The sequence below is a fragment of the Halichoerus grypus genome, chromosome 15, assembly GCF_964656455.1.
Source record: "Halichoerus grypus chromosome 15, mHalGry1.hap1.1, whole genome shotgun sequence".
NCBI classification, from domain to species: domain Eukaryota; kingdom Metazoa; phylum Chordata; class Mammalia; order Carnivora; family Phocidae; genus Halichoerus; species Halichoerus grypus.
The window spans coordinates 42,218,566-42,233,885 of NC_135726.1; the positions used below are offsets into that span (position 1 = coordinate 42,218,566).

At 41.1% G+C, this 15,320-nt stretch overlaps 1 protein-coding gene across 3 annotated transcripts in view; it reads left to right on the forward strand.

Annotated features, from left to right (window-relative positions):
* The window catches only part of ZNF507 (zinc finger protein 507), a 41,350-nt gene extending 37,449 nt beyond the window's left edge, over positions 1-3,901 (forward strand). For all 3 annotated transcript variants that reach the window (XM_036068993.2, XM_078063153.1, XM_078063152.1), the window contains one exon: positions 42-3,901. In XM_036068993.2, the coding sequence (XP_035924886.1) occupies positions 42-408 (367 nt within the window). In that variant the 3' untranslated portion in view covers positions 409-3,901. The remainder of the gene's footprint in view (positions 1-41) is intronic.
* The last annotated feature ends 11,419 nt before the right edge of the window (positions 3,902-15,320 follow it).

Here is a 15,320-nt window from a genome sequence, read left to right on the forward strand (position 1 = left end):
TAACCAACTGAGGATTTGGTGTGTTTTGTTTTGTTTTTAAGGGTTCTGGGGAGATCCCCTGCAAAGATGCTCTTAAACAGCAGTGAGGAAAGAGCCGATCCTGTCACTGGAAGTTCGGGAAATTTGGTATCATCCTCAGAGCTGATTTCCCAGGCTCCTGGTGAAGTTGCAGGTTCCAACGACAATGAGAAACTGAGCCCTACAAGTAATACCTCATATAGTTTAGAAAAAAACTCCAGTCTGGCGCCTCCTGGCATGGAGTATTGTGTTTTACTCTTCTGTTGTTGTATTTGTGGCTTCGAATCTACCAGCAAAGAAAATCTCTTGGATCATATGAAAGAGCATGAGGGTGAGATCGTAAACATCATCCTCAATAAGGACCACAACACCACTTTGAACACAAATTAGATTGAATAACTACTTGAAGAGGAACACGGTAGAAGAGAAATCCTTTAAACCACGGTTTCACCTTTGCGCTATCAAGTAACTTACTAGACACAGGAGAAATAGTTGGTGTGGTGTTTGGGTTTTGGTTTTTGGTGGTTTTTTTTTTGAGGAAGAGACGCATGTGACTTTGGAACCAAATTTGCAGTGTAATAAAAAAATTGCAAGTGGATACACGGTAATGATATTTAAATATTCTGAGTGAGGGCAAGTGGGTTGAGGAGGAAGCAAAGATGTAACCCTGTGTTAACCCTGTTACCTCTTCTTAGTGTTGAGTGTATTTATTATTCAAAGCTTATCATAGTGTAGAAATGCAAGCAAAAGAATTAAGAAAGAGCTTTTCTGGAACTATTCTAAAACTTCTTGTTGTAAAAGTGTCACAGTCTTAAACAGAGCTTAGTTTTCTTCTTCATTCTGAGCTTGGACATGCCAACTCTAGAGGGACGGGCCTCTTGTGAGGGGTGGGGGGCTGCTGTCTGAGGGGTTTTCACTATCACCAACAGAGTCAACAAGGATAAGATACCAGAGGGCTTTGAAATGATCTACCTATAAGTCTTTCCCCAAATCGATAGGATTTAATCATATACTCAGTCTAAGATACAGTACTTTTTTTTTTAAAATACATTACTTATTAAAAAAGAAAGAGACCTCTGAATCCAAATCCAGAGTATAAATAGGCATTTAAGAAGTACATTATTGTCTTAAATTTACAGTGAATTTCTTGTGAGCAAAGGAGAAAATAGGTGAATTCCCACCTGCCTCAAACCAAATCGGAAGGTTCGTGAAAATGGGGACTCGTTTAGCACAGCACATTCCCAAAGGCTCTTTTCAAAGTGTTTGACAGAACACTGCAATTTTCTCCATAGCTACACATGCTTTATAGTCCTCTCTCCCAAACTAGACCAAGCGTGGTATTGCGAAGGTCTATTCAAGCAACAAAGTATGAAAATTTGCATTTGATCATCAGACCTTGGAAGTACTTGGAACTCTTAAATAAAAATCATTTGGGGGAAGAGGGGCGAAATTCAAAAGCCCCTTAGAATGAGTACTGCTGTGGAGATTTTATTTCCGGGAGTTTATTAATCTAGTTATACTTAGCATAAGAGGTATAATCAAATGTGGCTAACCTATAGTAAAAATTCAGGTTGTTTATAAAACTTTTAATAACAAACAGCATTTGGCAAGTCCACAGGGTTTCTCCTATCTAGGTTATTCCATTTTGTCAGTGTGCAATAGGACATATGGAAGACCAACTACCAGTGCTTTCGCACTAAAACTCGCCATCGCATACATGTAATCTTTTCATTAATTACACAGTTTGTATTATAATGTGTTTCAAAGCGAAGAGAAGAGGGGTGTTTTTGTTTTTGTTTTGGCTTTTGTTGTACTGATCATTTATTTTTGCATTGTTTTGTCAAAGTAAATTCTGCATACAAGTCAAAAGGCCGGTGCACCATGCAGTGCACCATCTTCATGGTGCTCTTTCTGAACTTGATTTCTAACATCTTCTAGTGCTGAGGCTGTGACTCTGATAAACTTAGAAGACATTGAAAACAGAATTTTTTGAGTGGAATACTTTGTAGACATATTTTAGGATAGAATTCCCTTCCCAAAGTCCAGGTACGAATTGAATGAATTAGTATTTTTAAGGTCGCATCAGGAACTACTTAAGTGGGGCCAGGCCATCTTGAAACATTAAGTTTTTTTTTTAAATCTCATGTTGATGATATTTAAACAAACAATTGATTGTAACTTGGCGGCTGTTTGATTTAGGTAGCTTTAATTTATTTATGGGAGTTAATACCACTCTGATAGGTGGTTTTTAAAAAAGATAAAATGAATTTATATATATACACTAAATTATATCACCCAAATTCATGTGGATATATATTTTCTCCTGTTTTCAGAATTAAAACACAATTATATTTCGTTTCAAATTTAAATATTTTAAATGGTTCCATTTTTATCACTCATTCTAAAAATTAACAACCTTAGTAGCAGGATTTTGTTTTATAAAGTTTCCTTGGTTTTAATTTCATGTAATCAGTTGGAAAATATTAATAACCCAAAAAATCCCAAAAACATCAATAGTTAATTTTTTAAATTACATTCAGTTCCCTAAACCACTTCCATTGATTGTTACATAAATTTCCCATTTGGAATCATGGATTTAAAATTTACCTAACTCATGGAGAAAAAATTAACCCAGAGGTTCAAAACCTTTAAACGTTCATCTGATCCTAGCCTAGAATATCCTCAAACGCTTTCCCCGGGGCTGTAGGAGGAACCATGTACCATGGGTGTTCTGTACCTTCCTGTTACCATTTTGTGGCAAGCCTTAAGTGAACGCTGTCTCTACCAAGAACAATTGAACACTTCTAAAAGTAATAATGAAGGCTAAGTATGCAATTTTAATTGTAGAAGAGATAGGTATTACACTAATCAGTAGGAATTATCTTTGTAGGAATAACATTTTACTTGTAGTAGATCTTTTGCCATAATAAAGCTCATAGTATTTGTTTCCCACTCTGAACACTTTACACAGTTCTAAGATTTGATAGTAAAAATAGTTTTTAAAAGAAACATACTGGATGTGAGGCAAAGGTGGGGAGGGGGCAAGACGATGCATTCTGATCATTATAAGTAATACTTTCCAGGGGGCCAACGTTTTCTCTCCTCCTCTAATAACCCGGAAGACGGTGGGCAGCCCCAGTGTTCTCCCAGTGCCCTGCCTATAGATTTTAGTTCTGTGTCCGGCCTGCGGGGTGTACGGATACTGACAGAACGAAGCCTTTGTTCTAGATCTCTCATCCTATTCGAGGTAGCTCTTGGTGGCTTCTTTATTTTCTTTGTCTTTTCTCACAAAGCAGATGGTGGGCACCCATGTTTACATTGTATCTTCCCACAATGTACTTGGCTTGACAAAGACAAGCAGGCTTCTCTATTGAGACTTATTATATTTTTAGTTTTCATAGACACTTATTTAATCTTTTTTTATTGTACAGCAAGGTGCTCTAAGTAATATTCTATAAAATATATTTAATAGAAATTTGAGTTTGATATTCATGGACATGAATACATGTATTTTTTTAAAAAATGAGTATTGTGTAACACTATGGCATTGCTTCTATAGCCAAAGTCTAAAAATTTCTGGAACACTGACATGTAAAGACTACAGTTAATTCTGACACTGTATCTTATTAAAATAGGATGATTTGCATTTTGTAAAATTATCCTGCACATCGAGCTGCATGCCTTAAAAGCCTAAAACTCTAGGATTGTGTTCATGGTAGGACAGTTTATCTGTTCAACAAACAGTGAAGCAAGGTCTATAGTGCTTCTTTAACTACCTTTGGAAATACTGTACAATGTTAGAATAATTTATTTTGCTTTACAGGAGTTTGTCATGTATTGACTTTAATATTGTATTTTGGTAATAAATTTTTTGTTAAAAACACTTGCCTCTATGTTTTATTACCAAAGGTTCTATCCGGTTTTATCTTAGAAATGTTGATTTGGTCACTTGGAAAGTTAGGTTCAAATACTGATGAACTTCCCAAGGGTTGAATTTACGATTATGGCTTAAGATTACCCTTTGGGGGGCGCCTGGGTGGCGCAGTTGGTTAAGTGCCTGCCTTCAGCTCAGGTGATCCCAGGGTCCTGGGATCGAGTCCCACATCGGGCTCCCTGCTTGGCGGGAAGCCTGCTTCTCCCTCTCCCTCTGCTGCTCCCCTTGCTTGTGCGCTCTCCCCCCTGCCCCCTGTCAAATAAATAAAATCTTAAAAAAAAAAAAAAAGATTACCGTTTGGTAACTTGTTAAATTATCGCCAACTAGCATTAAACCCTGTTACACAAAAATGGAAGAGCACTTAGTTCATTTTAATCATTTTAAAAATTCAGTCTACTTTCGAAGCTTTTTTTCCCCTTGCTACACGGTTCTCCATTTTATCTTCCCAATCGCATTTTTAGACACTTTCAGTTCTGATACAGGGACAGTGCCGAAGACCAGCTGTGTTAAGGACAATTAGCATTCTTTATTGAAGGCCAAAAATTAGAGTGATGTGTGCACACCTTGATCATTTTGTGGTCTATATCAGATATTTTTTTTTTGAATTAGATTTGTTTGTTGCATTGACACGTGAAGCTAACATCATCTGACTGTATCATAGCTCTAATTACCCATTTGTGCCCCAGCATCCTGGGCCACCTCAGCTTAGAGTGTCTGAGGCCCCATACCTCTTCCCAGTAGCTGTAATCCCTTCGCCTGTCTCCCTCGAGGCAACATAATTCCGTCCCCTATCTTTGAAGAAGCAAATGGCAATACTTCGTCACTACACCAGACTGGTTGTAGAAATCCCAGCATGGAAGTTCTAAAACATAATGCTGCAACTTGGCAGCCACAAGCCACGTGCGGCTGTCGAGCACCTGAAACCTGACTAGTGCGCTCTGAGCGTACAGTACACAACAGTTTTGAGAACTTACTACAAGAAAAGGTAAAGTGTATTATTAATAGTTTTTACGTTACATGTTGAAATATTTGGGGTTAAATAAAATAGACTATTAAAATAATTTTACCTGATTTTATTTTTCTAGTGTAGCTACCAGAAGATTGTAAATTACACATGTGGCTGATGTAATTTTCCTGTGGGACAGTGCTGGTCTAGAAGACCAAACTGCAGCCCTGGCCTGCCACTTGTTTTTGTAAATGGAGTAAAGCCATACCCGTGGGTTTCCGTGTGGCACATGGCTATTTTCAAGGTACAACAGCGGCGTCGAGGAGTTGAGACAGAGACCGTATGGCCCACGAAGGCCGAATTAGGTACTCTTTGTCAGATAGTAAATAGTTCCAGAGAAAAAGTTGGCTGACCTCTGATCTGGAACAATGGTATGACCCGTGCTTTAAAGCTACCAGAAAGAAAAAAAAAAAAAAAAAGCTTTTTCTAGAAAAAGCTTTTTATAGCACTGTTTTCTAGCTAAATCGTATTACTTCTCCCTCTGTAATTTTTATAAAGTCTTCCTGTTCTTCCACAGCCCTTATCCATAATTTATGACTTAACCTATTTCATCATCTCTGCTATTTAAAGCCACACACAATTGGTTTTTAAAATAACAGTGCACCATTAAGTAAGAAAATAATGCTGCACTAAAAAGTCCTGTCTTGTTTTCCTCCCGACGGCCCGACAGTGTCGCCGGTCCCCTGCCTGCTTCACCCTTTGGGTGCCCCGGGCGCTTCAGCTGGTGTGGCTGTTCTACCCGCACCCCCGACCGCTGTGCCTGGTAACCTGGTAACCGGGTCACTGTGGAAGCCACGCCCCTCACCCTGGGGACCGCTGAGGGAATAATCCAGGGTACACAGAAGAGAGTCTTTGATGCACCTCTTTGTGGTGGATAATAGCTTGTCTGAGTCTAAAGCCACATTCACGGAGGTTGTAATTGGCTTCAGTGTAGATCTGTTGACCAAACTGGCCGAGGGAAGAAAAAGTCACAGTACTTTCCTTCCTAGATGTCTTCCACATCCGCTGGCAAAGATGTAAAACGAACATTTTCAGCCCTTGTAAGTTCTTAGAAAAGTTTGTAATGGGTGCCATATGACGGGCTTACGTAGGTAGTGTGTTTGGGTTTATAGCTCAAAATCCAAATGACTGTAAGTAAGGTGCTTGACCCATTTCCAGGTTCCTACCTGTGCAGCAAGACCCAGTTTGACTAGACCTCATTTTGTGGTGCTGCATTTTCCTATTTGAACCATAAGTGTTTGTAAGATGATGACATACTTGGTTTTCTTGTCTACTGAGTATTTTTTCCATTAATGGGTAATCACTTCCACTTGTTTGCCTTACAAAAGTAGATGATAGTAGATCTTCCTTTGTTAAAATTAAAGAGTTTAATTTTAGGCATCTAATATAAATTCTTACCATTACCTAACTAAATTATCAAATGTTGCTGTCTTTTGGCTTCCTAACTCAATGACATTTACATCGATTGTCACCTAATCCAGATAGTGAAGGCACCATTGAGTAACAGTTTGCAAAACTGAATGTAAGTCAGGGATTTCCACAGTAATACTGAGGTACCTGGGTCCTTTGTTTGGAAAGGACATTGCATGTTAGAGGTAGATGGGAATTTGACTTAACACAAATCAGAAGAAAGTGAATCTTGACCATGAGCTCAGACTTACTTAGTTATTTCATCTTTCTGATTTCTCAGCTTTATCTTTTGTTAAAAAGAAAAATGAATACTTACCCATGTCATTGCCACTGGTATCAATAATAATGAAATGGGGTTTTTAATTATTAATCTTAAAAATCGTGACCTGAAGAGACGCTCAACAACATAAGTTATTCGTTTTTCAGGTCTTTTATTAGTACCTAATAGTGTTATTTAAAGGTCTATTATCACTACAGTGCACATTTCCAGATTTTTGTATTTTCCACTTGTCATTTTGTCAATTTTTGTATCTGTATTTCAGAAATAATGTGGCTGCATTTTTACTGAAATAGGCACATCAATCCACATCTTGCTCTTTTTGTTTATATCTGCAGTCCTATTTAAATTCAGTATTTCCAACCACAAAAGGTGTTAGAAAATTCTATTTCAGGCTTGAGAAAAAGTACAGCAGGACGTGGTTCAAATCTTAAGCTGTATTTATTTCTGATCTTCTACAGCTCACGTTGTACAAAAAAATAGTCCTGCCGGAATAATTAAATAAATAAACCAGTGTTTTCAAGGTTACCTTCATTGTTCCAGCCCTTCTCCGGTGTGAAGCAGAACACAGTTGGTGAGGTGGTGTCTTTCTAGAATGCTGATATTGGAGTCCATGCAGAGTATCACCATATAGGTCAAAAAAAAAAAAACTGAAATAAGGCTCTTCAGAACCTGTGCCCAGCTGGAGCCTCCTTGTGCCTGGTGCGTGGATGCTGATGAAGCCGCCCCAGCAAGCTGCCTGACAATGTTTAAAACTAAACTTCATAATAGCAGGGGGAAAAAAAAGTGTGACTCTTCCTCATGGGAAAGCGGTGCCCGCGTTCCCATCTGAAACCAGGGGAGGAAGGTCTGGGCAACAGCCCACCAGAGCTGCCCGCGGAAGGAGTGCTCCCGCCTCTGCCAGGTTGGAACACAGCCTGGCTTTACCCTTTCTAATAACTTTTTTTTTAAAGATTGTATTTATTTATTTGAAAGAGCAAGAGAGCACGAGCAGGGGGAGCGGCAGGCAGAGGGAGAAATAAATAAATACAATCTTTTTTTAAAGATTGTATTCATTTATCTAACAGAGAGAGACAGCAAGAGAGGGAACACAAGCAGGGGGAGTGGGAGAGGGAGAAGCAGACTCCCCACTGAGCAGGGAGCCCGATGTGGGGCTTGATCCCAGGACCCTGGGATCATGACCTGAGCCGAAGGCAGACGCTTAACGACTGAGCCACCCAGGCGCCCAGCTTTACCCTTTTTAATCTCTTAGAAGTTCAGCTATTTCTTCGGCTTTCTGAAACGTAAGCCTACCTCACAGAGTTACCTAGCTCAAATGAGACTGTGTCTAAAACAGTCAAGTGCTGACACAGTTCTGGACACAACTGTGTTCGAAGCCATGTGACCTTGAGGAGGGCATTCTAGCTTTCTTGAGCCCCCGCTTCTTCATCAGTAGAACAGAGGGTACTACTAAAGCCTCGCAGGGCGGTTGTGAAGATTAATAACCGCACGAAGACAGGGCCTGGCCATCTAGGAGCTTCGGTGGGCGCATTAACTGTGAGGGGGGTTGGAGATGAAGCTTGCCCTTAGAAATCACAGTAGCAAAGATTCTTGTTACAACCTTGGAAAGGAACCTAGGAACCCTGCTGGCTTGTGTTTTGAGGCAGGATACTCAAAATTATAAAAATCATAATTTTTATTATGAAAATAAAAAGGTAACAGTCCAAGAGAAAGTGTTAGAACATCACTCTGTGGCCGTCGCCTTAAGTTCATATAATCTTTTTCTCACACCTATCAAGTGCCATTAAGGACCGGAGACCGACCCCTTCCCTCAATGAGCCGGAGAGCTGGCAGCGTTGGCGACCCTTCGGCCCAAGGAGAGTGGATCGGACTTAGGGCTGTGTGCGCTCCGCATCATCAGCCGATAACTGTATGGGAGCGAGTGCATGCGCTGGACCGTCTGGGGGGACGGAGGTTCTTGGGGATGAGGAGACCTGTCCTGCCTCAGACCGTGCAAGGCCCTCACACCTAAGTCAGTGTCCCCCCATCTCCCGGGGCGGTTCCAGCTGCGGGACTGTGACACGAGGGCAGTCCCAGTTCTGAAGCGCAGCCTCTTCCCCTGGGGGTCTGTCCTCAGGGCCCAGGGCCCAGCAGTGCTCGTTCCACCAAGGGGGGTTGTGATCTGGTGGGAAAGTGACAGAAGGGGCAGAGAAGAAACCAAATGGCATTTGTGTTTAAGCGTTATCCGCTGGTCTAACTCGCTCTTAAGAATAAACAGAATAAGGAGCCGTATTTCCAGGTATGAGTTACCCCTTACAAAACAAAAGGGTATGTATGGAAGTGAGATACAACGGCATGATTTCCAATTAAAACCTTAAAACGATGACACTCATTTTGTCTTAGGTAGAAATGCAGAATGACATTCTAGCTACACCCATACCTTGTTATTAGATACCCCTCGGGGTTTGTGTCTGAAATTCCAAGAAGACACGAAATCTTACCTATGCAGTGACCTGTAGCACCTTTCAACTGATTTACTCAAATACTTAACAAACATCTACTAATTTTTTTAAGTAATTTTTTAAGTAATTCAAACTGACTGTTCCTAATGCCCCCAAGTGAGCTCTTCTGGTAAAACCTATCCCCATAAGATCAAATTTCTGGTTTAAAAAAAAAAGAAATCTATGGGTTTCCATAAAGCGGGGGCCGCCGGGGGGACTAACAGCTAGGGAATCCTCATTTAGAAGCCAATTCGACAATCAGGTATCCTTTGGGTCGAGTTGGGACCCTTCAAAATACACGTTAACTATGAGTTACTTTGGTTTTGCTTCATGGTTGTGAGCCATTCCCACGCTCTAGCTTTCGAGAAGGATTCTCTACTGCTGGTGCTCCCGGAGTTTGTGACCATCAGAGACGAGACTAATGCTGTGCATGAACCAGCGCACGTTCAACCTCGCCCCGCGGCAGAAAGTACTTCCCACGTGGGCTGTGACACACGCTCCCACATGTTCCCCGACACCCGCTCTCTCCCACGGCTGGAGGGTTTCTAGATGGACCCACATGGCTAGCCGGCTTCCCCATCTCCCTAGCGGCTAGGTGAGGCCATGTGACCACATGAAGGCTAATGGGGTGTGTGCAGAAGTGACCTGAAACTACTGGGTTGAGCTCCCTCCCCTTCCCTTCTGTTTCCTACTGTCTGTTTTGTGACCATGGTGACGAGCCCGCGCTGACTGCAGGAACAAGTGTGACATCCTGGGGAGAGCAGAGCCCTGCCACAGACCCGGGGTCCCTGACACTGTGGAGCTGCGTTGCTTCCATGACAGAAATAAATGTCTTGTTGAAGCCTGTTTTTTGAGGTGTGGCTTCAGCAATCCAACCCGTATCCTGATTAATACTGAATCCTCAGCCATCATTTCTAGCGGCCCCCCACCCACCGGCCCCCTTCTGTGTATAGAGAAAATCCAGGAAAGGGAAAAGCATACCTCCAGGTTGTGGGCAGGGCTCTGGCCACTGAAATTTAACCCATATCAGTGTCTCAAACTTTTTTTTTTTCATTGTCACCCCTCTAAGGATCTTTTTTCTCTAATCAGCCCCCCCAGTCCCTGAAACTTGAATACCTTAGATATACTGTAGATCTGTGCTTGATACATAAAAAGAGTAAGATTTTTTTCAACCCCTAAGACCAGTTTCCTCCCTGTCAGGGGGATATTACCATGGAGAAGGCAGGCCTTTATATAAATGACCTGCTTGATGATCATTGTCGAGAGAGTAAGATACCTACAAACTGTTTTCTGGTATCCAGACTGAAAATTCAAAAGGTCATCAAAAGATTTTGAGTAAAAACCTCTCCGAGGGGGCTGTATCTGCTTCCCCATCATGTGGGGATCACTAAAGTACTGAATTCACCAAGTACACGGTCCACCCAGCTGCTGGGGGTCGCGTGAGCCCTGCCTGGCAGGCCTGGAGAGCTGCGGCCACACCTGTGAATTCTTACACAGAAGGAGTCCTTCCGGCTGGCTTACCAGTGCTCATGGGGGACTCAGGAGGGTTGCACAGGAACACTTAGTGACGAATCCAGCCCAGTGCTAGATTAGCCATAATTTAAGGCAGGATAAAATAACTTAGTTTGAGAGTGTTAGAAACATATACATTTCTGGCTCAAAGTCCTACTTCTTCCTACGGAAAAAAACTCCCAAGCCAGACAATACGCTTTGGCAACCGTTGGTAGGAAATGTGTACTTCTAGGAGTTTAGACACCTGTTGTGTTAGGCCTGTTGCAGGGAATGACATTAGAGCAGTCCAAAGGGACAAACTGCGAAGACCAGCCAAGGCCACTGGTTTGTGGACTAGAACAGCCAACATCTAGGAATCATCACATTTGGCAAAAAGCTCATATGATAAAGCATCACCATCTGCTTTAATTGAATAACTTGACTATTCATGTCCTCATTTTTTTTTAAAGATTTTATTTATTCATTTGAGACAAAGAAACACAGAAAGAGGGAGAGAGAACATGAGCAGGGAGAGAGGCAGAGGGACAGGGAGAAGCAGGATCCCCACTGAGCCAGGAGCCCGATGTGGGGCTCGATCCCAGGACCCTGGGATCATGACCTGGGCCGAAGGCAGACGCTTAACCATCTGAGCCACCCAGGTGCCCCTCATGTCCTCATTTAAAATATATAAGTCCAATGGTTATTCTAACCATGGAAATGAAAAAAGAAGGTATAGGTGGGAACAAGAGACAAGGAGAGGTATGAGTAGCAAGTATTAAGAAGGAAAATGAAACAAAACTGGTAATGCTAAAGTACTATTAACCTTAAGAGTCGGATAATTGCGCACCTATGCTGATCTGCCTATGAGTTTCACGATTTTATTTTATTTTTTATTTTAAGGAGCCTCCACACCCAACACGCAGCTTGAACTCACAACCCCCAGATCAAGAGTCACATGCTCTACCAACTGAGCCAGCTGAATTCAGGCGCCCCTGAATTTCACTGTTTAAACCACTACAAATCTAGTTAGTACAAAGTTGATCAAAGGAAGAAACAAATCAATACTAACAATATTTCATAATGCCTTTCTAAAGAATCACACAGGGAAGGAGCCATATACTGACAAATATCTTCTTCATTTTTTTTTTTTTAGAAATAGAAAGAGTGCCCTATGTGTGCACAAGCGGGGTGGGGGGTGGAGGCAGAGGCAGAGGGAGAGGGAGAGAGAGAATCGTAAGCAGGCTCCATGCCCAGCATGGCATGGCACCTGTCCTGGGGCTGGATCCCATAACCTGAGGCAAAATCAAGAGTTGGAGGCTTAACCAACCTAGTTACCCAGGCGCCCCTATATTGACAAATGTCTTAAAGGAGGGAAGGACTCCAGTGTCAGGTCAATTCCTGTGCAACTCTGTAATGATCTGTAAGCACTGAGGAAACGTTCCCTTGGACTCAGCAATGGTTCCCAAAGACGAAGCACGCCAAGCCAGGCTCAGAGGAGCGCTGCAGGCATGGCCTGTCTCTGCGGTCTCTCGTGTGAGTCTTACACAAGGATGTATAAAACAATCCAGTGGAATGCACACAGAACATACTAGCATTTCCATTTGTATTTACTTTAGCTAAATATATGTATGTATATACAATTTTTATCTGATAAAGGTATGAGAGCAAAAAGTCTGCTCTTTTATCAAGACACTTGAAAAGTCAACCCTTGTGGAAAAATATGAATTGGATGAAAGCACTGTTAGAAAAACATAGGTGGCTGGCCAAACTGTCTTCAACTGAATACATGTTCCTACAAAAGAATACCCAGTATTAGAAAGATCTCACTTCGCCCAAACGTTTCTATGCATTTTATACAATGCTAGTAAAAACCTCCATGGATTCTTTGTTGAAAACTGGTAAATAACCAATAATGATGCAGCAGAAAAAGAAACCAAGGGACTGATCCCCTTTACAATTGCACCAAAAACAATAAGATACCTAGGAATAAACCTAACCAAAGAGGTAAAACATCTGTACTCTAAAAACTACAGAACACTTATGAAAGAAATTGAAGAGGACACAAAGAAATGGAAAAACATTCCATGCTCATGGATTGGAAGAAGAGACATTGTTAAAATGTCTATACTACCCAAAGCAATCTACACATTTAATGCAATCCCTACCGAAATACCAACAGCATTTTTGACAGAGCTAGAACAAACAATCCTAAAATTTGTATGGAACCACAAAAGACCCAGAATAGCCAAAACAATCCTGAATAAGAAGAGTAAAGCTGGAGGCATCATGATTCGGGACTTCAAGCTATACTGCAAAGCTGTAGTCATCAAGACAGTATGGTACTGGCACAAAAACAGACACATAGATCAATAGAACAGAATAATGGACCCACAACTCTATGGTCAACTAATCTTCGACAAAGCGGGAAAGAATATCCAATGGAAAAAAGTCTCTTCAACAAATGGTGCTGGGAAAACTGGAGAGCAACATGCAGAATGAAACTAGACCACTTTCTTACACCATACACAAAAATAAACTCAAAATGGATGAAAGACCTAAATGTGACACAGGAAACCATCAAAACCCTAGAGGAGAACACAGGCAGCAACCTCTTTGACCTTGGCCATAATAACTTCTTACTAGATATGTAGCCAGAGGCAAGGGGAACAAAAGCAAAAATGAACTATTGGAGCTTCATCAAGATAAAAAGCTTCTGCAAAGCAAAGAAAACAATCAACAAAACTAAAAGGAGGCCTACAGAATGGGAGAAATATTTGCAAATGACATATCTGATAAAGGGTACATCCAGTATCTGATTTGGATACTTCTAAAATCTATGAAGAACTTACCAAACTCAACACCCAAAAAACAAATAATCCAGGAATGCCTGGGTGGCTCAGTCGGTTAAGCATCTGCCTTCGGCTCAGGTCATGATCCCAGGGTCCTAGGATCGAGTCCCACATCCGGCTCCCTCCTTGGCGGAGAGCCTGCTTCTCCCTCTGTCTCTTGCTCCCCCTGCTTGTGCTTGCTTGCTCTCTCTCTCTCTCTCTGACAAGTAAATAAAATCTTTAAAAAAAATTTTTAAAAAGAAAGAAAAACAAATAATCCAGTTAAGAAATGGGCAGAAGACATGAACAGACATTTTCCCAAAGAAGACATCCAGATGGCCAACAGGCACATGAAAAGATGCTCAACATCACTCATCATCAGGGAAATACAAATCAAAACCACGATGAGATTTCACCTCACAACTGTCAGAATGGCTAAAATCAACAACACAGGAAACGACAGGTGTTGGCGAGGATGCAGAAAAAGGGGAACCCTCTTACATGTTGGTGGGAATGCAAACTGATGCAGCCACTCTGGAAAACGGTATGCACGTTCCTCAAGAAGTTAAAAATAGAACTACCCTGTGATCCAGCAACTGCACTACTAGGTATTTACCCAAAGAATACAAAAATACAGATTCAAAGAGGTACATGCACCCTGATGTTTTTAGCAGCATTATCAACAATAGCCAAACTATGGAAAGAGCCCAAATGTCCATTGACTGATGAGTGGATAAAGAAGATGTGGTGTATATACACATACATACAATAGAATATTACTCAGCCATCAAAAAGAATGAAATCTTGCCATTTGCAACAACGTGGATGGAGCTAGATGGTATTATGCTAAGTGAAATAAGTCAGAGAAAGACAAATACCATAGATTTCACTCTATGTGGAATTTAAAAAACAAAACAGATGAACATAGGGCATAGAAAAAAACAGAGAGAGAGAGAGAGAGACAAACCAGAAAACAGACTTAACTATAGAGAACAAACTGAGGGTTGCTGGAGGGGAGGTGGCTGGGGGGATGGGCTAAATAGGTGATGGGTATTAAGGAGGATACTTATGATAAGCACTGGGTGTTGTATGTAAGTGATGAGTCACTTAATTCTACTCCTGAAACCAATATTACACTATATGTTAACTAGAATTTAAATAAAAATTTGGAAGAAAGAAAATGAACAAGCAAAAAAAGAAAGAAAGAAAAAACCGTTAAAAGATTATAAAGTTCATCTGGGCAAGTAAATATGCAAAACTTGCCAAGATGTGTTTAAAAGAAGTATAATAGGGGTGCCTGGGTGGCTCAGATAGTTAAGCGTCTGCCTTTGGCTCAGGTCATGATCTCAGGGTCCTGGGATCGAGCCCCATGTCGGGCTCCCTACTCAGCGGGGAGTCTGCTTCTCCCTCTCTCTCTGCCTCTCCTCCTGCTTGTGCTCTTTGTCTCTCTCTCTCAAATGAATAAATAAAATTAAAAAAAAAAAAGTATAATAAAGGGGCACTTGTTCTCGCAAGTATCAAAGCTTTCTAAAAGAAACAGTAATTACAAATGCGTAGAACTGTTGTATAGAGCTCCTTTTTTAAGTCACTTAAACATAGTAGTGAGTTAACAAATAGGCCATATACATACAGGGATTAGGGTGTGATACAGGTAATTCAAAGCAATAGAAAAATAATGTTGAAGCAGCTGACCAACCAGCTAGAAAGAAATTATGTCAGATCCCCATCTCGCCCCATATTAAAAAGATGCCATATTTTTAAAAACTTGAACAAAGTATTTTTAAAATTTTACAATCTTACAATGGGAACGGTTTTCCTAAGCATGACGGAAAAACCCAGAAGCTCTAAAGGAAAGGTGATAGATTCGACAACATAA